We start from the raw sequence: 24,712 nt of genomic DNA on the forward strand, positions 1-24,712 counted from the left end.
CTGGTGCAGTAGGTTAATCCTCTGCCTGTGGCACTGGCATCGCATATGGGCACCAGTCCTGGTCCTGGCTGCTCCTCTTCTAGTCCAGCTCTCTGCTATGACCTGGGAAAGCAGTAGAGATGGCCCAAGTGTTTGGGACCCTGCACCCACATGGGAGACTGGGAAGAAGCACCTGGCTCCTTGCTTCGCATCAGTGCAGCTCTGGCCGTTGCGGCCATTTGGTGGGGGTGAAACAACAGAAGGAAGACCTCTCTCTCTGTCTCTCCCTCTCACTGTCTATAGCTCTACCTCTCAAATAAATAAATTTTTTTTAAAAAATGTTTATCACAGAATTATTTATGAGTGAAAAACTATAAGCAACATTAAAGTCTAAGCAAGAAGTGGCTAAACAAATCACATTACATTAGTATTCTGGAATGGGGCAGGCATTGTGGCACAGCAGGTTAAGCTACCACTCGGAATGCCCACTTCCCATGTCAGAGTGCTGGTTTAAGTCCTGCTCACTCTGTTTCTGATCTAGCTTCCTGCAAATGCTTCATGGGAGGTAGATGATGGTTCAAGTACTTGGTCCCCTGCCACCCATGTGGGAGTCATGGATGGAGTTCCAGGCTCCTGGCTTTGGTCTGGCCCAGCCCTGGTTGTTGCAGCCATTTGGAAAGTGAACCAATGGATTTCTCTCTCTCACTCACTCTGCCTTTAGAGCAAAATAAACACATCACTAAACAGCATTCTTGCTAGGCACAGTTTCAAACTTTAGCATACATGAGCACCCCCTGGAGGTCTTATTAACACAGGTTGATCATTAGCACCAGCACCATGGACTAGTGGGCTAAGCCTCCACCTGCAGTGCTGGCATCCCATATGGGCACCAGTTCATGTCCCAGTTGTTCCTCTTCTGATCAGCTCTCTGCTATGGCCTGAGAAAGCAGTGGAGGATGGCCCAAAGGCTTGGGCCCCTGCAACAGTGTGGGGGACCTGGAAGAAGCTCCTGGCTCCTGGCTTCGGATCAGCTCAGCTCTGGCTGTTGCAGCCATCTGGAGAGTAAACCAGCAGATGGAAGACTTTTCTCTCTTTCTCTCCCTCTCTCTGTAATTCTACCTCTCAATTAAATAAAATCTTAAAAAAATAAATCTTGCTTAAAAAAAAGAAAAAATAGGTTGATGACCACTACTCCCTGAATTTATTATTAAACACTTAAATCCAACCCAGTGGATTCAGAGTGAGGCCTGGAATTTGCTTCTCCTTTCTTCCCCACAAATCCCCAGGTGATGCTAATGCTGCTGGCCCAGGGAACTCGGCTCAGAGACCCAGTGCTATAGACCTTCCTTTCAGTTCCCCAAATATGGAGCTAGAGGAATTAAACAACACCAGGAAGAAACTCTCGGGCAAACCCAGATACAGGATATCCTACAAAACAGCTAGCTAGCGTGGATGCTCTCAAAAGTTAGCATCACAGGAAAGATAAAGGTAGAAAGAGAGTCAGGGATGATAGGAGTCTGGATGATGAGAGACCACAGACTAACAGTCAAACATCCCACAGGGAGCCTTCCCTGGGTCCTGCACAGAGACTCAAAACGCAAACCAGCTGTAAACAAAACAGCCGGGGACAACCACGAGAATCTGAGTGGGAACTGGAGACCGGGCACTCGCTGTTCAGTTTCTCAGGCGGTGCAACAGGAGGACGTCCTGATTGCCAGCCGGCGCACTCTGAGGTGCGTGCAGGAGCCATCAGGAGGGTGTGCAGGCAGATCAGCATGGGAGGGCGCGAGACAGAACAGACAGCCATCCAGTGACAGCCGCTGGACCCAGGCCAGCAGACCGCAGGTGCGTTCACCACGCTACTCCTCAGTCTCTGCTGTATGTCTGACAGTTTCCCAAATAACAAGTTGGGAAAAGGAAACAAGTTAGACACGATTACTCTAATTTCTTGTGCAAGGGAGAAGGGGTGCAGAGCACATAAACATATAAAAGACAGGGAGTAAATACTCGCAAATAGTACTTTTTCATAGTAATCGACTTACAGGGGATTTATTTATCTAATTCTCATATTGCTTAAAATGCATTGTAGTGGAGATAGATTACTTGCATAGTCAGCAGCAGTCTAAAGGTGTCCCTAAAAATTCTAAACAAATGTGATGTGACTAAACTGCACAAGCAGGCCTCTTGCCTGACAGCCTGCCGGCAGCTTTTAGGGCAGGGGGTAAACTCCGTTCTCTTCTGACGTCACCTTCTGTGAGCTGGGCCGCTGGCTTACCTGGTGCTGGGTCTTGCTCTCCATGTGCCCCAGCTTCGTGTTCATTTTATCCTGCACCGATCCCAGCTCTGCCTTGATCTCCTCCACGGTGGCTTCCAGCTGATTCTCCAGCTTGTTGATCAGAGGTTCACACCGACAACCATTGAGTGGTGCCTGCGAGAGAAACAAGGGAATGAACTCCTTGTTCATTCTTTTTAATGATTAACTTATTTGAAAGGTAGAGTTATAGACAGTGAAAGAAGGGGGGAAGAGGGGGAGAGGGGGAGAGGGGGAGAGGGGGAGAGAGAGAGGGAGAGAGGGAGAGAGGGAGAGAGAGGGAGAGAGAGGGAGAGAGAGGGAGAGAGAGGGAGAGAGAGGGAGAGAGAGGGAGAGAGAATGAATAAATATCTTCCATCCACTGGTTTACTTCCCAAGTAGCCACAACAGCCGAGGCCAGGAATCAGGAGCCAGGAGCCTCCTCCGGGTCTCCCATGTGGGTAGCAGGGGCCCAAGCTCTTGGGCTATTTTCCGCGGCTATCCCAGGAGCATTAGCAGGGAGCTGGATTGGTAGTGGAGCAGCTGGGACACAAACCAGCACCCACCTGGGATGCTGGCACTGCAGGTGGTGGCTTTACCCGCTACGCCACAAGGCCAGCCTCCTTTGTTCATTCTTCCAACAGATATTTTTGTTAGAGAGGCAGAGACAGAGCTCCTGTCAGTTGGTTTACTCACTCCCCAGATGCCTGCAATGGATGGGACTGGGCCAGTTCCCGCAGTCAGGAACCCAATCCAAGTCTCCCAGAGGGAGGCAGGGACACTACTTGAGCTGTCACTGCTGCCTCCCATGGCCTGCAGCACTAGCAGCAGTTGTCCCAGCGGCTGCTCAGGCCGCTTTGAGCACCCACTACGTGATAAGGAGTTACAGACGATGCAGGAGACAGACTCAGCCCTGGGGTAACTTTCAAACACCCCACAGGCCAAGCTTTGCGTCTGGTAGGTGATGGGGCTCAGAGAGAGTAAGATAGCTTCCTCTTCTGCAGCTGCTTTTATCTTCTCTGGAGCCTCAAGCTCTCTGGCCACCTACGGATGGTGCAGAGCGCGGTGTGGGGACTCCACAGCTGGCCTGGGAGCTGCAGTGCACCTGCCCTAGGTGGGGCCGCCCTGTGGCTGACCTTCAAAGCTCCTATGTCCTGAGTCAATGCCCAAAGGGGATCTCGGCCCATGGGAATAGTGCACCCCCCCCCCCTTCCTGAGCAGGCCCTGCGGGTACCTGCATCACTTTCCCATCCTTGCCCCGGTACAGCGTGTACAGCTGGTATGCTCTGAACTCATGGGGTGGGGGCGGGGAGGAACAGCGGTGCCGGCTCCTCTTCTTAGCGTGATTATGAGCGTGTGAGCTCTTCTGGTGTCCGGGCTGCTGGTCTGCCGGCGGGGTGGGGTCAGAGTACGCGGACACCTGTCAGGAAGGCAGAGATGACACCTCTGAGCCCTGTGGCACCTGCAAGAGTGACCCAGCCAGCGGCTCCCACCTCACTCACTCTGGGGCCGAGGACCCCGCGTTGCTTCTCTTCCTGGTGTCCTACACGGAGCAACACTCGTCCCAAGAAGTACATCGCAGGCCCACCCGTGTCCGAGGTCAGCCAGGCTTACCTTCTGTGCTCTGGCTCCAGCCTTTTCAGCTGCTGGGCAGGACCACACTCGAGGGCCCACTGCCAACCCCGGCCACCCCCTTGGCCGCTTCATGGGCCTCCTGACCTTGGGCCTGGACTTTCTCCTCTGGTTGTTGTCCTTGGCCCTGGGTTCCGGGGAGGCAGACAGGAAATCTTCTCTGGGTTCCTCTTGTTTCAGCGCAGCCTGATCGCTGCTGGGGGTGTCTCCGGCAGAGACACTTCCCTACAGGGGGGAAAAACCAGCAACTGTTCCACTCGCCCCTGCACCGTCTTCATGAACAGTAAAATTCTGCTCGCAAGACTCCACCTAGCCAGGGTCCCCGGGGCATCTGTGACAGCCATATGCGTGGTGACCTGAACTCGGCATACACTGCTTTTCCTGGTTGGCTGAGGATGTGACTCACATGTTACTCATCAGGGCCCTAGTCACATACAGTCTGGAGTCTAATTCTACGATCTAGAACCGCAGGAACCTGCCACAGACCAAACACCTCAGCGTTAGAGATCTTCGGTCTTTTGCATTTTACTGCTCACTCTTTGAACTCAGCCAGCCGCATCCATGGTGGACCATCCTCAGAAATGGAAATGCATCCCCGTGTTAGTCCTTGTGAGAACTATTACAGCCCAGTACGGACAATCCACACACAGGAACTGGAACAGACTACGACACCTCAGCCCTGGGAGCTGAGGAGAGGAATTTGAAATGGATGGCAGACAGCGAGCAGGCACTGAGTGATAACATTTGATGTGACAAATGTTATCTCTCACACTGGAGTCGTCTTCCTCCAGAGAGAGCTGAAAGGCATAATTTAGTCCTGAGCCTCCACGTACAGCAAGCTGTTCCGTGTACAAAGGCAACTAGCCAAGGTGTGAGTGGGGCAAGATGAACCAACGTCCAACTTTGATTGATTCCCGACGTGTGCCCCGTGCAGGGCTGATCTGCCCAAGGAGTGACACGTGTTAGCAGAGCCGCGTCCGTTCTATAAGTGGGAAAAAAGGACGCGACGTGTACCAGGGGTTATCAAACTTTGGTGCACGTTGGAACCATCTGGAAGGCTTGTTCAAGTAGATTGCTGGGCCCACCCCAGAGCTTCTGATTCATCGGGCCTGGGGGGGGGGGGCGGGTAAAGGCTCAAGAATTTGCATTTCTAACAAGGTCTAGGTAACATACTGGACACCACCCTTTGAGAACCACCGCTCTAAACAATTAAAGGCAAGGCGCAGCCTCAGAGAGGAAATGCTGGCCATGTGGTGGGGACAAAGGTCACAGACACACAGGCCTGATAATCATATAATCATGGCCCCGCAAAGGGTACTGGATGGCTGACAGGTGTCTCTCTCTCACACACCTCTCACACACACACACACACACACACACACACACACGAGCTGAAATCCTGGAGGACCGGACGACAGGAAGCCAAAGAGGAAAAGACTGGCAACAGTTTGAAGAGCCCCCGGCCCGGCCCGGGTGGGAAGGAGAGGCAGAGGAGCTGGAGGGAACAGGGAGACAGTTTCCCGCCCTGTGGAAGTGAGTGGAGGCGGGGCTGGCAGGAGGGTCGCCACCCCCACCTTGCTTTGTGCCACCTCATCTCTTGGCACAGACTGGGCTCTCCTCTCTTCCTTGAGCCTTTCTCTCTTTTTCCGCAGGCTTCGCCCACGACTGAAGCGCAAGACCTGAAGGAGGCAAACAGCACTGTTATAAACCTCTGGGGTGTGCAGCAGCAGCGTCAAAGAATTCTCCGTGGACTCGGTGCTCCGACCTAGCTGAACTTACAGCCCTGGTGAGAGGCACCAAGCCCTCAACACCAAACGACACCCATGGACCACCTACGGGTCTCCCAGGGACCCAGAGGTGGGCAGGATACTGTCCCTGACTTTCAGAAGCTCAAAGCCCACGGTAGTGATGACAGCATTTCGGGTCCAGGTCAGGAGCTCCGAGCAGGGGTACACGGGCTGAGTACTGTGTAACTCCATCTAACGTAGGGCGTGAATGGTGTCTCCTGGGGTTGCGCAGTGTGGTAGCCCTGTGCCAGGCAGTCTCACTCTCCATCTTGGTACCCTGAACCTGATCTGGCCTATCACATCCTTCCCCCGGAGCCAAACTGTTCAAGTCGTATTCAATTTGATTCAACACTGTTATGGTGCATACGGGAGCCTGGTACCCATGCTGGGGCAGGAAGGAGGCATTTAGTCTACTCCTGGTAGTACAGAGCAGTAGAACGGACACAGACAAGTGCATGTGGGGTCAGCTAGTGGGAGAGTCTGTAGGCAACGGATTTGACCTCTCTGTGCTCTATCTTTTCAAATAAAAATGGGCGGATGTTGGGATTAAGCTAGAAAGAAGTTGGTGGCTGGCACACAGTGGACTCATTCTTGGGCGGGAGCCTTCCTAGCTGCCTGAGAATTGCTTCATGGACCGGGGATGTTTACCCACAGAGTACAGATCTCCAAGCCGCAGGCGAGCCTCAACCTCTGGACCACAAGATTTGAGAATGTAAACGGGTCCTTAGCTGAAAAATTCCGAGAACTGCCTTGCTAAGTCATCTCTAAAGCTGAATTCAGACTTGCTACGAGGTCAAGTCCGATGCGAGGACGTGATTAGCACCTGTCACTCACTGGTTTATGGACTCTCAGAGCAGAGTCACCAGCAACATCCGCTCTGTTTCCCATGGTATTACCCAAGAAAAGAACTTCATGCGGCTCACAGCCTTTCCCAGGGGCCATGCCATCTAACCAAATGGAATGCCATTAACCTCTCCCAGGCCACAGACCAGGGAGTATCGGTCCTGGAGCCTGGCAAAGAAATACCCTCAGTACTGCTGTGGCTTATTAAAATCCACATCCAGCTAACGGGCAAAGGTGAGAAGGTTTTCATTTCAGACAAAACAAATAGGAAGGCTATTTCTATAACTACAGATCAATGGCATAAGACTATATGCATATTTTAACATTCCTTCTTTGTGGTTCGCGTGTACAATTATGTGTGACACAGACCTTCATGACATGTCACTCAACTTATTTGCTATTCGGCTTGGTGTGGAAAGCCTTGCTCAAGTCACTTTTCAAATGGAAACACAAGGGAGGAACAACACACGGAAATGGCCTATGATAAAGCTTTTTTCCCTGTAAACACAGATTCTCAGGTTCTGGAAGACAAATGACAGGCGGATTAAAGCTACATCAATCTTGATGTGCCTGGAGAATTCTCCAGCTCCACAAGACTTGATGATCGCTGTATGGCTGAGGATGGGGCTGGCTGTCCATCAAATTGCCAGATGCTGAAATGCCAGATAAGCGTGACAGATTCTGACATTTAGATAGCACCCTGCACTTTTTGATCGACGAGACAGAGACCAGCATTTTTTTTTCTATCAGCATTCATGGATGAGATCCCACTGATGATTCTTTGTAAAGAACTGGGGAGAGGCAGGGTTCCCCACCCCCACCCCCACCCCCACCCAGCAGCTTGTCCTAGCTGACGTCCTCTTGTCAGGAGCTCCACGGATTTACAGACCACTGAAAAGGACCAGCTCCATACTCAACACGGTGATGGGGTTTGCAAAAGACAAAAATGCTAACCATTTCCGGAAGTTGCCAGTTATACCTGGCATCTTTTTAAAACTCAAATGAAACAAAGACCAAGCAAAACTCTGGGCTGGGCTAGTACCAGGTGGTGGTGCACTGAGGTGGTATTCAGAATCTTCTTTTGACACCCTGAGGCTCTGCCCTCTTCTTGAAATATTAGCCAGTATAAACTGGGAAACCGATCAGTGTTTGCTGTGACATAATACACAATAGCTCCAATCTGGAAAGAGCCGAAGTGTCCAATACTTAGGGACAGCAACAGCAACAAAAATACTACACTTCCATTATAGTGAGCAGTTGTGAGGATTATAGCACACTGCATTGTTATAGTTAGGATAAGAGGCAGAATACAAAAAGGTGTAGAAATTGTAGGAACACATATAAAAATTAGGTGTCTGGAAGGTACAGGAAGAAACAGTAACACGTCAGGGGGTGAAATTATGAATAGCTCAGAGATTATCATTACTATACACTTCTTTCTTTTTACTTCATGTCCATTCCAGCTCAAATGATATCAGCTACCATTTTAAAAAATAGAATGACGGCTCAAACACCACTACTCAGTAAAAGAAAACGAAAATGAAAACGAAAAAGAAAAAAGAAAAAAGAAGAAAAAAGGAAAAAGAAAAAGAAAGAAAGAATTACAGTGTACCTGACTGGTGGGTGCTCACTGCTCTGTGGGCACAGAGAATGGTCCGTCCCCCTTCCCTCCCCTTCCCTTCCGGAATTCGCTGTTCCACTTGTTGGGTCAAGCTGTTTAATCCGGTGCTGTCTTGCAGTGGTTTGAACTGAGCTCTCCCCTGTTGAGGAGCTGGGGAATCACGATCCAGGAAGCTGGTTGTGACAGTGAGCCACAGCAGGGAAGGGACACTCACCACAATGAGCTGCACTCTGGTTCCAGTCACCCTGGAGGCCCACCCTGTCCACTGCCTGGCTCCTAAGCCCCTGAATTCCCTATTTAAGTTACTCTGCATTGGTTTCAGCAGTGGACAACCAGAGGCATCCCAGCGACTTTGCAGCCCCACATCCTCAATACAATGGTAAATGCAGGAAATCCTACCTGGGGAGCCTTAGTGAGGAGAAGAGCAACTTCCGGATTATTGTGGTAGCGGGCAGTCTCCAGCGGAGTCTGGCCTGCCTAAGGAGAGGCACAGGGGAAGACATGTGAGAACAGGACCCCAACCCTGACCATGTGGAGGGGGTAGCTCTACTCGTTCACAGCCCACAGGTGCGTGTGCTCAGCACACACAGCCCTGCACACGACATGCGCTGTTCTTCAGCCCACAGCATCCAGTGGGGGAGCCAAGAGGACATGCTAACCAATGGCACACAGCAACATAGGGCAGGCGCCAACTAAATGCTTTAGGAGGCAAAGGTCTGGAACATTGCCCACCGAGGCAGGCTTCCTGCAAGGACCGGAAGGAAGGGAAAAATCAGATGGGATCAAGTAGGGCATTTCAGTGCAGGGAAAACACAAATGACCACAAAATCCAGCCTGGCAATGAATCTTCCCTGGAGAGCACTTGGAGGAGGGCGGAGCCCATGAAGCCACCCTTGAGGAAGAGAGGGTGTGAGCTAGAACCTGGGGTGGGGGAGGAGTGAGACAGGCAGAGGCCATTTTGGAGAGGAAGGGTTTAGCGTGTTGAGACTGATCGATCCTCTGGCCATGTGGCCACTTTTCTTAAGACTACACGTGTCTACAGTTCTGGAACCACCCACTTGTCCATGTCTTTAGACACCTCCAGGCTTCCTCTCACACTGGGTTTGCTCTCTGCACCCGAGAGTCTGAATGTGAAGTCTTGGGGCTTGTCAACCACGGGGCTGCTCAGAGCCAGGGTTCCCTGCCTCAGGGGTCCCAGGGGCTGCGGCAGGGAGAGCCCGCAGGAGTTCAGGAAGTAACACCCCATCCTGAAAAGGAGTGGGAATGGCTTTAGAAGTCGCCACCGCAGCTCAACGTACGTTGTTAACAATGGTCCCATCTGCTCCAGCTTCCAGTAAGATTTTAACCACCTTCTTGTGATTCAGGGCCGCAGCAATGTGAAGCGCTGTGTCTCCAGCCTGAAATTAATCAGAAGAAAGCTTGCTAAACCCGCTCTGACCACGGCACACAGGCCAACAGGGGCTTCTCATCCCCTGGTCTAAGGGTGGGTCTTCAAAGCCAACCTGAGATGGGCCTTAGACTGCAACGGGCCCTCTTTGAAGTGTTTTGTGGTTCTGTTTAAAGAGCTCTTAGAGCCGAATGGCCTATGTAACAGTATCACATTGTTTTACTGACTGGGGATCCCAGAAGTCACAGAACAGGGTTAAATGCAGGGGACAGGAGCCAGCACTGTCTGCTGCCTGTGATGCCCACATTTCACATGGGCTCTGGTTCAAGTCCTGGCTGCTCCACTTCCAGTCCAGCTTCCTGCTAATGTACCTGGGAAAGCAGTGGAGGAGGGCCAGACGAAGCTCCTGGCTCCTGGTTTTGGTCCTCTCCAGCCCTGGCAGTTGTGGCCATTTGGGGAGTGAACCAGCAGATGGAAGATCTCTTTCTCTCTCTCCCCGCCTCTGTAACTCTGCCTTTCAAATAAATAAGCAAAAAATCTTAATTTAAAAAACATCGGGGCAATGGAATGCTGGGCTGGGGTCACTGAGAATGGTGAGACCTGAAGCCTCATGGGGACAGGATGACAGGCAGGAGGCCTGGAGCAGGCAGGCTCATCAAGCCCGAGCATGGACCTGTTCCTGCACCCAGGGGAGTCAGGGGTCAAGGGAAGGGCTTGCTGTCTGAGCCCCGGACTAAGCGGGAGGAGCAGTGGCGGCTACTACTACTACTTCTTCTCCTGTTTTTTTTTTTTTTTTTTTTTTTTTTAAAGATTTTATTTATTTGAAAGGCAGAGTTACAGAGAGGCAGAGGCAGAGAGAAAGTCTTCCATCCGTTGGTTCACTCCCTAGATGGCTGCAACAGCTAGAGCTGGGCTGATCTGGAGCCAGGATCCAGGAGCTTCTTCCGGGTCTCCCACAGGGGTGCAGGGGCCCAAGGACTTAAGCCATCTTCGTCTGCCTTCCCAGGCCATAGCAGAGAGCTGGATCGGAAGAGGAGCAGCCGTGACTTGAACTGGTGCCCATGTGAGATGCCAGCACTACAGGGAGTGGCTTTACCCGCTACGTCACAGCGCTGCCCCCGATGGCTACTTCTGACAGCTCCTTCTGCAAGCACTGGAGGGGTAACGGCCCAGCCCTGCAGCTGCCCCAGGGGCCTCCGAGGGGGACATTGGCACTGGAGCCATCTGCAGGTCAGATTCAGGGTGTTCTTTGGGTGGAGACACGGAGAATCAGTGTTCACTTATGTACTTATGACTAGCTGTGCTCCGCCTCTTCCTGAATAGCCTGTAAGTACGTTTTTACTTTTCTTCACAAAAAATTACGTTTTCACACAACTGCCAAAGGAGGGTAAGTGCACCTGCAGTTCATTGGGCTGATTCCAAATGCAAACACCGCCATGTTCCAAACAGAATGATATAACAAATGAGCCCAACAAAGAGATGGATCACCTCCCTGTCAGGTGATCAGGCAGCAGACCATGAACAATTTTACTTCTTGGGAAGCATGAAAACCCAGCTGTCACCCTAAAGAATGTGTTTATTTCACTGTGGAGCTGCTTCCTTGTGAGTGTGGGGGAGCAGCCATGTAGCAATGGTTTCCAATGCTGGCTGCACACTGGAATCCACTGGGTGCCTGGGTCCTAGTCCTAGGTGGTCTGATGCCATTGGGTGGCAGTGTGGGCTGGAGCTGGGGGAGTTGAAAGATGCCAGGTGACTGTGACAGGCTGCCAAGGTTGAGCAGCCCTGGGTGGTGGGACCGTGTTGGGGGACTTGATTAAGCAGCCTCTGCATTGACTTGGCGATGTGATGACCTTGGTGGCTTCATACCCAGACAGGGAGCTCTGTAAAAGTACCAGAGCCTGGACCTCACCCCCAGAGCTGAGGGGTGGGATCCAAGAATGGGATGTTTACTTCCCCTGCTGACACTGCTATGCAAGCAGAGTCAGAGACCCAGGGAGTCACAAGCCTCCCAGTTCCTTTGCTTCCATTCTCCCTTATGGCTTTCCTTTCTAAAATACTATAAAAACAAAATTGGTCCCAGGGTCTCCAAAAACTGTTCCAGAGGAACTGCGGTGCTTGGCATGGGGATGGTAAGAGCACACTTTCTCCAGGAGGCCAGAGAGGACCGCTGGAGTCCGGGCAGGTAGGAGGGCAGCAGCTCCCAGCAGCCTCCACTCCCATTTGCAATCACACACAAGGTATGTGCTTGGGAGGTAGCCTTGGGAGAAGGGTGCCAGAAGCCATGAAGAGGACGCATGCACTGACCTGGTTCTTTTCATGGACAGAGCAGAAAGCACTGAGGAGGAGCCGAATGATGGACAAGTGATTGTAGCGCGCCGCAACGTGCAAACAGGTGTCGCCTGCCTGCAGACAGAAGTCAAACTCTAAGCACAGTCTGAGCAGTTCCAAAATCAGACAGACAAAACCAAAAGGAAAATACCATTTAAATGCCGAGGACTACCAGGTGTTCCTTGGGAGCCCTGAGCTGGAAGGCAAGCATCCCCTCTAACACAGATGCCTGCTCCAAGACCCGCAGAACTTGGCTGCTCCTGCAGCCCTGCTTGCTTTCTGCCCCTGCAGAGCCGCCACGTGGGCGATAGGAGCCTCTACCTCCAAGTTTATGCACCTCCCCACAAGTCCTGCGGAAGACCCGCGCCAGGAGATAAGGACCCACAAACACCAGCTCCCCTACGACCCAGAGAGTCTGCTGTAAACTCTATTAAGAGCAACAGGGCGAGCACTGTGGTGCAGTCGGTTAAGCTGACACTTCCGATGCCCGCATTCCAGTGCTGGTTTTGAGTTCTGGCTGCTCCGCTTTCAATCCAGTTTCCTGCTAATGCACCTGGGATACAGTAGATGATGCTGCAAGTACTTAGGCCTGTGCTACCCCTGTGGGGAACCCAGATGGAGTTTCTGGCTCCCAGCTTCAGCCTGGCCCTGTCCCAGCTTTTGCAACCATTTGAGGAGTAAGCCAGCGGATGAAGACCTCTCTGCTACTATGCCTCTCAAATAAATAAATTAATCTTAAAAAAAAAAAAAAAGACCAACAGAATTGGTGTTAAGCCACCACTTGGAACACCTGCATTATCAGAGTGGCTTGGCTGGAGTTCTGTCTCTGCTTCCTATCAGCTCCCTGCTAACATGGCATCCTGACAGGCATCAGATGATGGCTCAAGTGCTTGGGTCCCTGCTGTCTACATGGGAGACCCGGGCGGGGTTCTGGGCTCCTCGCTTTAACCCTGTCCAGGCTGTTGCAGGCATTTGGGGAGTGATTCAGCACATGGAAGAGTGCTCTCCCGCTCTGTCTCATTATCTTTAAAATCAAATGAGAATAAATTTTAAGACATTTTTGAAGAGCAAGCAGCCACTAGGAACACCAAAGGGCATCCAGAAAAGCTCAGGTGTTTCTGAGTGGGCACAGACTGCCCAATTCCTGCTCCCAGAAGACAACAACAGAAGCAGAGCCAGGAAGGCGTGGCTTCCAGCAGCTTCTCTGGACATCTGCATCCCAGCTCTGTCTGGAGATTGATGAACGCTGGGCCTAACTAACTTCCTCCTCAGGACTAAGATGCAGCCAAGCTCAAAGTGAGGCTCAGCACCTCACTCAATAGGCTAATCCTCCACCTGCGGCACCAGCACACAGGTTCTAGTCCCGGTTGGGGCGCCTGATTCTGTCCCAGTTACCCCTCTTCCAGTCCAGCTCTCTGCTGTGGCCCAGGAGTTCAGTGGAGGATGGCCCAAGTGCTTGGGCCCTGCACCCCATGGGAGACCAGGAGAAGCTCCTGGCTCTGGATCAGCGCGGTGCGCCGGTCAAAGCGCGCTGGCTGCAGTGGCCATTGGAGGATGAACCAACAGTAAAGGAAGACCTTTCTCTCTCTCTCTCTCACTGTCCACTCTGCCTGTCAAAAAAAAAAAAAAAAAAAAAAAAAAAAAAGAAAGAAAGAAAGAAAGAAAGAAAGAAAGAAAGAAAGAAAAAGAAAAAAAAAAAGAACCCTATTAAATGAATCTGCCACCCAAAGGGGAGACCCCAACCAGGGCCATTTTTGAGAGACACCCCAGATCCTCCCACCAACCTTGCTAAGCTTGGGATTTACAAAAGGAAACGGCTTCTCTGTTGGGGAAGTGGGGGGGATACACACGTGTCCTTTCTGCTCAGGCGTCCTCACTGGGGGACACCTCCAACATCAACAGGATCCACCCCCAGAGGATACTGGGGACCTCCTGTGTGTGCAGCCAACACCTCGTGGATGCTGATATTCCTACATTGCCACTGGCCACACACACGCCGGGACAAACGATAAACCAAACTAAGCTGAAGATCAGAGGGAGGAGGCTGGGAGGAAAGCAGCTATTTCCACGTGGTTCTCCTCCTCCTCATGCCCCTCCGGCACCCCGTAAGGAAATGTGGCAAGACACGAATACTTTAGAGACAGTCCCCAGCGCTTCCCCTGTGTTACTCTCCACGCGGCGATACGCTAGGGCGCTTTGGGGTTGCTGTCCCAGGCGGCGCGCGGGGCACACGCGAGGGCCAGCTCGGTCACCCACGTTGTTCTTGAGGTCGGCGCGGGAGCCGCCCAGCAGGAGGACGCGTGTGCTCTGGCAGTGGCAATTCTGGCAGGCCAGGTGCAGCGCCGTGTTCCCCGCCTGCCGGAGAAGCAGAGAGGGGAGGCCGCGTTAGAGCCGCATGCGCGCGCGGGGGTCCAGACTCGCTCAGGGGCAAAGTCACCTCGCTCAGGGGCTCCTGTTCTCTGTCTCCCGATGACTGCTTCCAGGGGGGTGCTTCAGAGTCCTCTGTCATAAAGCCCTGGTCCCAAGGCCTGGCTCTGCCACTCACCAGCTGAAAGCCACCGCGTGAGGCCCTGCGAACACGCCGCTCGGACCGCTTTCCTGGAGAGCCGGGCTGGACCCGTTCTGTCCCGAGGTGGTGATGATGGACGCGGAGCATCTTGGAAAGCTTTTTTTTTGGAAGCCCTGAAAATGTTGTGCGCATGGGATGCGCTCAACTCCTCTCAGAGACGGCTTCCTGTCCAATATGGACTAGAGCTGTGGCTGTATAAACTCCACCCACAGTAGAGTAAAAAATGCAAAAGCGGGGGCCCGTGCTGTGGTGCAGCGGATTAAAGCCACCGCCTGCAGTGCCGGGATCCCATATGGGCGCCGGTTCTAGTCCCAGCTGTGCCTCTTCCGATCCAGCTCTTGCTATGGCCTGGAAAAGCAGAAGATGGCCCAAGTGCTTGGGCTCCTGCACCCACATGGGAAGACCTGGAGGAAACTCCTGGCTCCTAGCTTTGAATGGGCGCAGTTCCTGCTGTTGTGGCCAATTGGGGAGTGAACCAGCAGACAGAAGACATTTCTCTCTCTCTGCAGCTCAAACTTTCAAAATAAATAAATAAATCTTTTCAAAAAATACAAATAGGGGCCGGCACTGTGGCATAGCTGGTAAAAGCTGCTGCCTGCAAGTGTTTTTTTTTTTTTTTAATATTTATTTATTTGAAAGGCAGAGTTAGAGAAGGAGAAGCAGAGAGAGAGAGAGAGAGAGAGAGAGAGAGGGAGGGAGGTATTCTATCTGCTGGTTCACTCCCCAGTTGGCTGCAACAGCAGGAACTGTGCCCATCCAAAGCCAGGAGCCAGGTGTTTCCTCCAGGTCTTCCCACATGGGTGCAGGGGCCCAAGGACTTGGGCCATCTTCTACTGCTTTCCCAGGCCATAGCGGAGAGCTGGATCAAAAGTGGAGCAGCCAGGACTCGAACCAGTGCCCATATGGGATGCTGGCACTGCAGGCAGCAGCTTTATCCGCTATGCCACAGTGCTGGCCCCATAAAAATAAATAAATCTTTAAAAAAAATGGCTAAGAAAAACATGAAAAATGTTCATTATCACCAGCTATCAGGCAGATGCACAGTAAAATCACAACCAGAAATCATTCCACTCGAGTTAGAATGATTATTATCCCAAAGTCGAAAAACAACAAATGCTGGCAGGCATATGGGAAAAAGGGGATCCTAATATACTGTTGGTAGGAGTGCACATTGGTATAACCATTACGAAAAACAGTATGAAGATTCCCCTAAAAACTAAAAATAGATGTACCATATCACCTAGCTATCCCACTTCTGGGAATATATCCAAAAGATATGAAGCCAGTATATGGAAGACATGTTGCATTTCCATATTTATTGCAGCTCAATTCACAATAGCTAAGATTTGGAATCAACCTAGATGTCACAGATGGATAAAGAAAATGTAGTATATATATATGTGATGGAACATTTACTTAGCCATAAAAAAAAAGAATGAAATCCTGATGTCAGCAAAAAAATGAATGTAACTGAGTTAAATAAGCCAAAGAAAAATAAATTCCATGTTTTCTGTCATATGAGGAAATTAAAAGAGTATGAAAAATGTGTGGATGTCATATTTGCTATATAGATATTATAAATGTTGTCTTCACTGAATTATACCATCTATAATAATATACCCTTCTTTACTTTATGATCTTTATCATGAACTCCACATGTGACAGCATTATCCCCGCTTTTAAGAAAAATACTATGGGGGCAGCACTGTGGTGTAGTAGATTAAGTCTCTGCCTGCAGTGTTGGCATCCCACATGGGTGCTGGTTCGAGTCCTGATTGCTCCACTTCCCATCCAGCTCTCTGCTGATGTGCCTGGGAAAGCAGTGGAGGATGGCCCAGGTGCTTGGGTCCCTGCATCCATGTTGAAGAAGCTCCTGGCTTTGGATCAGCCCAGCTCTGGTTGTTATGGCCACTTGGGGAGTGAACCAGTGGATGGAAGACCTTTCTTTCTTTCTCTCTTGCTGTTTTAACTATACCTCTCAAATAAATAAATAAACCTTAAAAAATAAAATAAAAACATTTAAAAATAAAAAAGAAAACTGTATGTGTAGGTATGTCTATAGAATTTACATGTGAAATAATATGGTAAAATGTTAAAAATTGTCAAATCTATGTGTGTTCCTTGAGCTCTTTTTACTTTTGTGTAATAGTTATACTATTTTTAAAATAAAAAAGAACAAGAGGCGAGATACAGGTGTTGTCCACCACTTGGCCCGCAGACTGAGACCCGGGACGGAGCCTATAGCATAGCACAGCACAGCACAGCACAGCACAGCTGGCCCATGGAGCGGGGTTGCAGTCTGGCAGAAGGAACCGCATGACAGATCTTCGCCTGGGGGGCGGGGGCAGGGCCCACCAGGCTGCTCCAAACCTCCAGAAGAGGAACGAGAAAAGCAGGAGTGGGGGTCTGGCGTGGCCTCAGAGGGCCTGGGTGCGCTCAGCAGGCTAAGTGCCTGAGCTCAGGGTTTGTCTGCTCTGAGCTCCGCTCCAGAGCTGGAGGCCTGCAGAGTGGCCTGGTAGAGCCCTTTGGCTGTCCACCTAGGGTGCGAGACTAGGACTGAGCAAACAAAAATCAACAAAAGCAGACTGGATGCCAGCTGCTCAGTACCTCCCCTCATAACCTGGGCTCTGACCAGCAGGGTGGGGGTTGGGGGTTGTTGTCAGTGACTGTCCTCTCCTGGAACTGAGAAGTACAGGCCTGAGGGTCTCGAGAGCTCAGTGTTGTCAATGCTCGCTCTGCAGGATGAAGGCCTGAAGGAGCTTTGTAACAATAGCTGGTCAGGGGCTGGCTCTGTGGTGTAGCGAGCTAAGACTCTGCCTGTGGCGCTGGTATCCCATATGGATGCCAGTTTGAGTCCCAGTTGCTCCACTTCCAGTCCAGCTCTCTGCTATGGCCTGGGATAGCAGTAGAGGATGGCCCAAGTGCTTGGGCCCCTGCATCTGCATGGGAGACCTGGAAGATGCTCCTGGCTTTGGATCAGCACAGCTCTGGCTGCTTCAGTCATTTGGGGAGTGAACCAGTGGATGGAAAACTTTTCTGTCTTTGCCTCTGTCTCTCTGTAACTCTGCCTTCCAAATAAACTTTTTTTTTTTTTTTTTTAATAGCAGTGCATGGCACAGGAACTGTAGCACCTGTGGCGCTGGCACTGGTTCGAGTCTCAGCTGCTCCACTTCTGATACAGCTCCCTGCTAATGTGCCTGAGATTCTCAGAAGAAGCTCCTGGCTCAAGTCTTGCCCAGACCTTGGTGTTGTGGCCATGTGGGGACTGAAACAGCAGATGGAAGATGTCTCTGTATCTCCTTCTCTAACTCTGCCTTTCAAATAAATAAATCTAAAAAAAAAAAAATTAGCAGTGCACACCTGCAAACCTTGGAGGGACTGGGACTGACTTAGCAAGGTGGGGAGGCTGGGGCTGTCCCAGGGTTAGCACGGAAGTCCCACATTCTGGGGAATCCTGCCAACTAGGGCAAATAGGGACAGTCCCCCTTAAGCCTGGTCGTCAGGGATTCTGTGGTTACGTTTGGTTCTCCCCGTTTTTTGTTTCACGTTGCCTAGGAGAGTCCTCTGGGCAGCCAGCTGGAGAACCACCGCTAGCTTCGTCCTCAAGAACAGAGGATCCCTGTTCTGGACTCTCCACTCCCTGTGCAAGGGCTGGTGCTTGGCTTGGTAAAGTCCTGACTGCACATGAAGTCAGTCCTGTCAAAGGTGCTGGCTTCATGGCAGTCATTAAAGACATGCAGAATCAACAAGGGAAACACAGGGAGTCTGAAGAAGGTTCTAGAACTATGTCACACCAATTTTATTCTGCCAGTAAGAAAATATGACATGGCAATTAAGCTACTGCTTGGGATACTTGTATTTCATACCAGAGTGCATGGGTTTGTGTCCTGGCTCTGCTGCTGCTGCTGCTTTTTTGTTTTTTGTTTGTTTGTTCGTTTTTTTTAAGGATTTATTTTTTACGTGAGAGTCAGAGTTACACAGAGACAGGAGAGGCAGGGGGAGAGAGAGGTCTTCCATCCGATGGTTCACTCCCCAATTGGCTGCAACAGCCGGCAGCCGGAACAGCGCCGATCCGAAGCCAGGAGCCAGGAGCTTCTTCCGGGTCCCCCGCGTGGGTGCAGGGGCCCAGGGACTTGGGCCATCTTCTACTGCTTTCCCAGGCCACAGCAGAGAGCTGGATCGGAAGTGGAGCTGCCAGGACTAGAACTGGCGCCCATATGGGAAGCTGGTGCTTCAGGCCAGTGCGTTAACCTGCTGTGCCACAGCACCGGCCCCCTGGCTCTGCTTCTAATCCAGCTTCTTGCTAATGTGAACCTTGGGTGAAACAACAGGTGATGACTCAAGTTCTTGGGCCCCTGACACCCTTGTGGGAGACTTGGATTGAGTTCCTGGCTCCTGGCTTCAGCCTGGCTCTGGCTGTTGTGGGCACCTGGGGATGAACCAGTGTGGAAGATCTCTTGGTCTCTAGCTCTCTGCCTTTCATAATTTTCATAAAATGAAAATTTAAAAACTATGAATGGGTTTCAAATTGTTTTTGCACCAAAATTAATGTTTTAAATTCCATTTTTCCACAAACTTTTTGAAGCATGCTCATGTATATAAATTAAGTAGTGGAGGGGCCGGTGCTGTGGCGCAGTGGGTTAAGCCACCATCTGCAATGCTGGCATCCCTTATGGGCACCAGTTCAAGTCCCAGCTGCTCCACTTCCAATCCAGCTTCTTGCTAATCACCTGGGAAAGCAGCAGAAGATGGCCCAAGTTCTTGGGTTTTCCTGGACCCACCTGGGAGACCCGGAAGAAGCTCCTGGTTCCTGGCTTTGGTCTGGCTCAGACCTTGCTGCTGCGGCCATTTGGGGAGTGGACCAGCAGATGGAAGAGCTGTGTCTCTCCTTTTCTCTCTCTCTGTAACTCTGCCTTTCAAATAAATAAATAAATACATTTTTTGAAAAAGGACTAAATTTTAAAAGAGTAAATTAAGTATTAGGACATGGAAGATATATGATTTTGTACCCCTTTGTCATGTTCCTTAGAAAACTGAGAACAGTATTTTCAAAATCCTTATTTATTATTTTGAAAGGCAGTGAAAGAGAGAGAGAGAGAGAGACAGACAGACAGACACACCGTCCATCCACTGGATTGTTCTCCAAACACCCACAACAGTCAGGGTTGGGCCAGGAACTCCATCCAGGTCTCCACATGGTGGGCAGGGACTCAAGTACTTGGGCCATCACCTGCTGTCTCCAGGATATGCATTAGCAAGAAACTGGATTGGAAGCGGGATATCCAGGACTTGAACCAGGCACTCTGATATGGGGTGCAGGCATCCCAAGTGGTGACTACCTGCTGTGCCACAACATCTCCACAAAAACAATGATTTTAATATTAACTATATCCTATAACGTGAATGAGTGATCATTTTAAGTTGCCCTCCATCTTCCTCCTCCTCTCTCGCAGTAACCGTTGTGGATAGGATCTGACCACCAGGCTTACTGGTTTCTGAGAACACGGTCTCAAGAGGGTAATGGTGGGTAAGAGGCCAGTGCCGATTTTAAGGCTCTCGCTCTGCTTTGCCCGACTGCCGCCCAGAGGTGGTTGCCTTCACGCTTCTTCCAGCAGTGTCTGAGTGAGCTCCCTTCACGCACTCTGGCTAACACCGGGTATCAGCATTTTAAACTCCTTTGCTGATATTTTCAAAATGCCAGTTCTCAATTGCTGTATTAATAGCAATGGTAATAGCTGTGTTAATAACTACTGCTGTTTTAATAGTGTCCAAATGATGGGGGCAGGAGGCAGGGGCTTGTCCCACCAGCAGGGCCCCAGCGCTACTGACCTGGAGTATCAGCGTGCTTCTCCCTTCTTGGCACACGGACCAGCGGGTGGGGCTGACCACGCCAGGCCCCCCGTGCCGCTCTGAGCTGTGGCACTGCTCACAGAAGGTGTTCCCCCACCCCCACCCTGGGGAGCAAGTCCCCCTCCCCCACCTGTGAGCAAGTTCGAGCACACCCTGGGCCTCACCTTGTTCTTGGCCAGTACGTTGGCTCCTGCTTGAATGAGCAGCTTGGCAGACTGGCTGAAACCATGCCAGGACGCTTCGTGCAGGGCCGTGTTCCCGTCCTAAGGGACACACAGGGGGACAAGGCAATCACTCAACACCTACTTGTTCGCATGGTCTTCAACACGTCACGGTGAGTTTCTAGGGCATTCCCCAGGGCCTTTCTCAATGGGGGTTCCTCATCTGAGCCCCGACGGAACAGTTTGAGTGCCAAATCTCTACTCACATGGGAAGAACCTCTAGAGCCAGAGAAGCCACGTGAGCTCATACCACCCGGTGGCTGCCTTCGGCACCAGGCCTCAAGCTTTTCTTAAGAGACGGGTTGAGGAAGGCTCCAGGGCCCATGCAGGGGAAGCAACACAGGAGGGCACCTTGCCCATTCCTCCCCAGCTCTGCCCCCGGCACCAGGGAGGACCTAGCAGAGCCAGAATCCAGCTTCAAGAGTGCCAGTGCCTGGCAGGTGGATCCCTGTCCCCCAATTTCTTTTTTAATCCAAGTTTAATCTCATCCAACTCAATCCAAAGGTCTCCGAACCCCCAACAAATGAGCAGGCTCTGAGGAAGCAGTGATTGTAAAAATCAAATGTCCTCAACAAGCAGTTTTCAAACAAAAACCAATTAACACAGCTCAGATTTGCTTAACCCACTACAAAAGAAGCAAGAAGCATCACTAAGTACGGTGAGTGGAGTGCGATGGGGAGGAAGCCATCCCGGGGAGAGGGAGCACCACGCGGACAGTGGAGACGCCCTCCCCATGCTGTTCCAGACCAGCGCACAGGGCAGTCACCCAGGGCGCTGCAGGCGCATTCGCCTACTCTGTCTGGGTTCCACACTGTTGCCCCTGGAAGTTCCTGGAAATATGCACAAAAGAGGCCAGGCCTACTACTGCTGACACACACAGGGGGAGTCTAGGATCCCCAAGGCACAGAGCCGGTCAGTATGTGCCCTGGCCAGGCAGAGTGACAGCAAACGGAGAGGGGAGGAGGGGCTCTCGGGTCACAGGGTGAGGGCGCTGGGTGCTTTTCCATCAGGGCTGCACAGGTGTGAACAGGCAGTAAAAGTCACAAGCAGCCAGGTGAGCACCTCTGCTTTTTGTGTATATTACCTTGAACACAAAGGTTACCGAGACAAGCAGAGGCTGCGAGGCCCTTAATTGTCAAGTTCCACGTTTTAAGATTGTCCAATAATTTAAAAACATTGGGGCAACATATAGTATGCTATTAAGATTTCTTAAAGAATTAGTTTCACTTATTTTCTTCCTTCCAACATAAAGAAATCAATTTTGCTCACTTATCCAAAAAATAAAAAGCAAATTAAATTCACATCCTTTTCCCCTGCTCCCACATCCGGGCCCTCCATTGGTCATCATTTTTAAGATTTTTTCCCCTTATTTAGATTTGTGCTCTTGTTATTGGTGCCACAACGCAGGGGAAAGCAAAACAGAAAACTGGCTGGGGTGCTAGCACTCTGTCATGTTGAATCATGAACGCTAAGACCTAAGAAGGACACTATCTCGAGTGCTCGACAGGCCCCATGCCGCCTGCGCCCTGCCTCACCTTGTCCTGCCTGTCCAGGGCACAGCCCTCCTGGATGAGCGCCGCGATGATCTCCGTGTTCCCCACCACTGTGGCCCGGTGCAAGGCAGTCTGGTCCCCCTGCAAAGCGACACAGAGGTAGGGACAGTGGTCAGCTCTCCCCAGGACACTTCTGCACCCAGACACAAGTCCAGGTCCCCACACAGAACACGCTGGTTCCCCACGGAAGGGCTTGGCTACCAGGTTTTGTGGCTTGTTAGATGACATGCTTGGCACAGCCCCCTTCCTCACACACCTACAGAGGTCCTTAAGCCAACAGCAAGAACAGGTCTCAGCCCAGACTGATGTCCGAATGAGGGTCAGGCCCTCCCCTGCCATCCCAGGGATGTGGCTGTCGGGTGTGAGAAGAGCAGGTATGGGAGCCGGGCTGTGTAAACCGGTAGCTGCCTGGAGTCGTAACGAATCCCGAGTCCTCGGGCTCCCGGCTGGCAGAGGATTCACTCTGCAGCTCTGCCACTTGGTGGCACCCAGGATCTGATGACAGGTGTGGCATTTGTTCACTGACTTGTACTAGCCAAGAGCAATGGAGGGCTTGGCTCTGCCTCATCTGAGTGCAGCCTATCCCTGCAGACCTCGAAGGAGCCTCCTCATACCGCCCTCCCTGATTCATTCTGCATTTTCACCCCTTTTCTCCCAGGATCAGATTCCTTGGATTGCAGACTGTTTTTTTTTCCTCCTTCAGGCGCCAAAGGCAACTTGATTCTTTCCCCTAATTGCAGCACAGAGGAGGACAAAACACCCCCGGAGGTAAGAAGGTCAAGACTGTAAGGAGAGAGTTCTGAAGTCTCCAGAAGCACACTTGATCTCTGACACAGTCCCAGGAAGGCGAGTTGGGGCAAATCAGGTTGAGCCTGAAGTCCAGGCCTGAAAGGGAGATGCGTGAACCACGTGACAATTTTGGAAAGCACTGGGCACAGGGCAATGGAGTTGGGACACCTGGGTTGCCCATGGCTCTGGGAGGAACCTGCTACCTTGTGGGACCTCGGGATCTTCACCTGTATAACAAGGGGCTCCACGATCCCTCCAGGTCCCTCCCTTCCCTCCTCAGAGTTTTGTATAAAATGCCGTTTCTGGGCAGAGCACAGCAGGTGCAAGGGGCACCCTCTGGAACCTCCCTGGTGGTGGAAAGAGGGACTAGTACGAGACAGACGTCGGAGAGAATTCTTTAAAGAGGGATTCAATATTGCCTGTAAACAACCTGAGGAAACGTTAATAAATACCAATGCATACGAAAGGCATTTATGGAAAACAGCTCTGGAGATGGGTGATGGTGATGGTGATGGCACAGCAACAGGAATGTTAAGTGTTACGTGCATTTTATTATAGCAGTGAAACACTCAATGCTAGTTAAAATCCAAATTTGCTTTTTTTAAATTTAAAAAGTTGAGGGGGGCCTGCACTGTGGCACAGTAGGTTAATCCCCTGCCTGCGGTGCCAGCATCCCATGTGGGCACCGGTTCTAGTCCCAGCTGCTCCACTTCCGATCCAGCTCTCTGCTATGGTCTGGGAAGGCAGTGGAGGATGGCCCAAGTCCTTGGGCCCCTGCACCCACGTGAGAGACCCGGAAGAGGCACCTGGCTCCTGGCTTTGGATTGGCGCAGCTCTGGCCATTGCAGCCATTTGGGGAGTGAACCAATGGAAGGAAGACCTTTCTGTCTCCCCCCTCACTGTCCGTAACTCTACCTCTCAAATAAAATAAATAATAAAAATCTTAAAAAAAAAAAAAAAGTCAAGGGCCCAGTTTTATGGCACAGCAGGTTAAGCCACCGCCTGGGACACCCGCATCCCACATCAGGAGTGCAGGGTCGAGTCCCAGCTGTGCTTTCCACCTCTCTTCTCGCTACTGGGCCTGTGACGGCAGCAGAAGACGCTGCCTACGTGGGAGACCTGGATGTCGTTCCAGGCTCCTGGCTTCAGCCTCGTTCAGCCTTGGCCATCGTGGCCGTTTGAGATGTGAACAAGCAAATGGATGATTATTTCCTTCTCTATGCTTTTCAAATAAGTAAAATAAGTCAGTCCTGAAAAACAGAATTTAAAGAGTCTCCCTTTAAAAATTCATAAGGGCAGGTGATTCTTGTTTTCTCCTCTATACTTCTTCCTATGTTCCAACCCTGTATATTTACTGCATAACTGAGCGTCAGGAAGGAAGTGTGGAATTTAAGGTGATGTGCAGTGGTGTGCTCAGGGTATGCAGTCTGTGACCATGATTTCACCCACTGTCGTCACTCCCTACCCCTCCCCTCGGCTCCTAGATGCTCATTCCCATTAGAAACCAGGCTTACACGGGCTTTCTTCTCCCCATTTTCTCAGACCCCTTATTCAAAGAGGACCCTGTCTGTGAGCCAGGCAGTCAGAGAGGAACGTGGTCACGGGGTCAGTGGATGCAGGTGTCCATCTAAGGAATACGAGGGATCTTCAAAATGTTCACAGTGGTGGTAGTGGGGGCGCATCTGGCACAGCAGTAAGTCCTTACGTGGGATTGCCTCATTGAACCCCATCTTCCTGCCAGTGCACCTCCCGAGAGGCAGCAGGTAATGGATGACTCAAATGCTGGGTACCTGTCACCAAGGGGGTACAAGTGGCGTTCCTGGCTTCTGCCTGCCCAGCCCTGGCTGTTACAGGCATTTGGGC

The 24,712-nt window shown here is 51.3% G+C and overlaps 1 protein-coding gene across 4 annotated transcripts in view; it reads right to left on the minus strand.

Moving 5' to 3' along the window:
• The window catches only part of ANKRD6 (ankyrin repeat domain 6), a 213,992-nt gene that overhangs the window by 8,820 nt on the left and 180,460 nt on the right, over positions 1-24,712 (minus strand). For 2 of the 4 annotated variants that reach the window (XM_008263208.5, XM_008263206.5), the window contains exons 4-13: positions 22,043-22,141; positions 20,451-20,549; positions 14,124-14,222; positions 11,844-11,942; positions 9,451-9,549; positions 8,552-8,629; positions 5,476-5,580; positions 3,989-4,126; positions 3,504-3,689; positions 2,255-2,407 (exon numbers count right to left, since the gene is read on the minus strand). In XM_008263208.5, the coding sequence (XP_008261430.3) occupies positions 2,255-2,407; positions 3,504-3,689; positions 3,989-4,126; positions 5,476-5,580; positions 8,552-8,629; positions 9,451-9,549; positions 11,844-11,942; positions 14,124-14,222; positions 20,451-20,549; positions 22,043-22,141 (1,155 nt within the window). The remainder of the gene's footprint in view (positions 1-2,254; positions 2,408-3,503; positions 3,690-3,988; positions 4,127-5,475; positions 5,581-8,551; positions 8,630-9,450; positions 9,550-11,843; positions 11,943-14,123; positions 14,223-20,450; positions 20,550-22,042; positions 22,142-24,712) is intronic. The other 2 variants (XM_089332903.1, XM_089332904.1) reach the window with 1 other exon arrangement.

Source organism: Oryctolagus cuniculus, chromosome 5, assembly GCF_051225735.1.
Source record: "Oryctolagus cuniculus isolate XC-2025 breed Fujian yellow rabbit chromosome 5, ASM5122573v1, whole genome shotgun sequence".
NCBI classification, from domain to species: Eukaryota; Metazoa; Chordata; class Mammalia; order Lagomorpha; family Leporidae; genus Oryctolagus; species Oryctolagus cuniculus.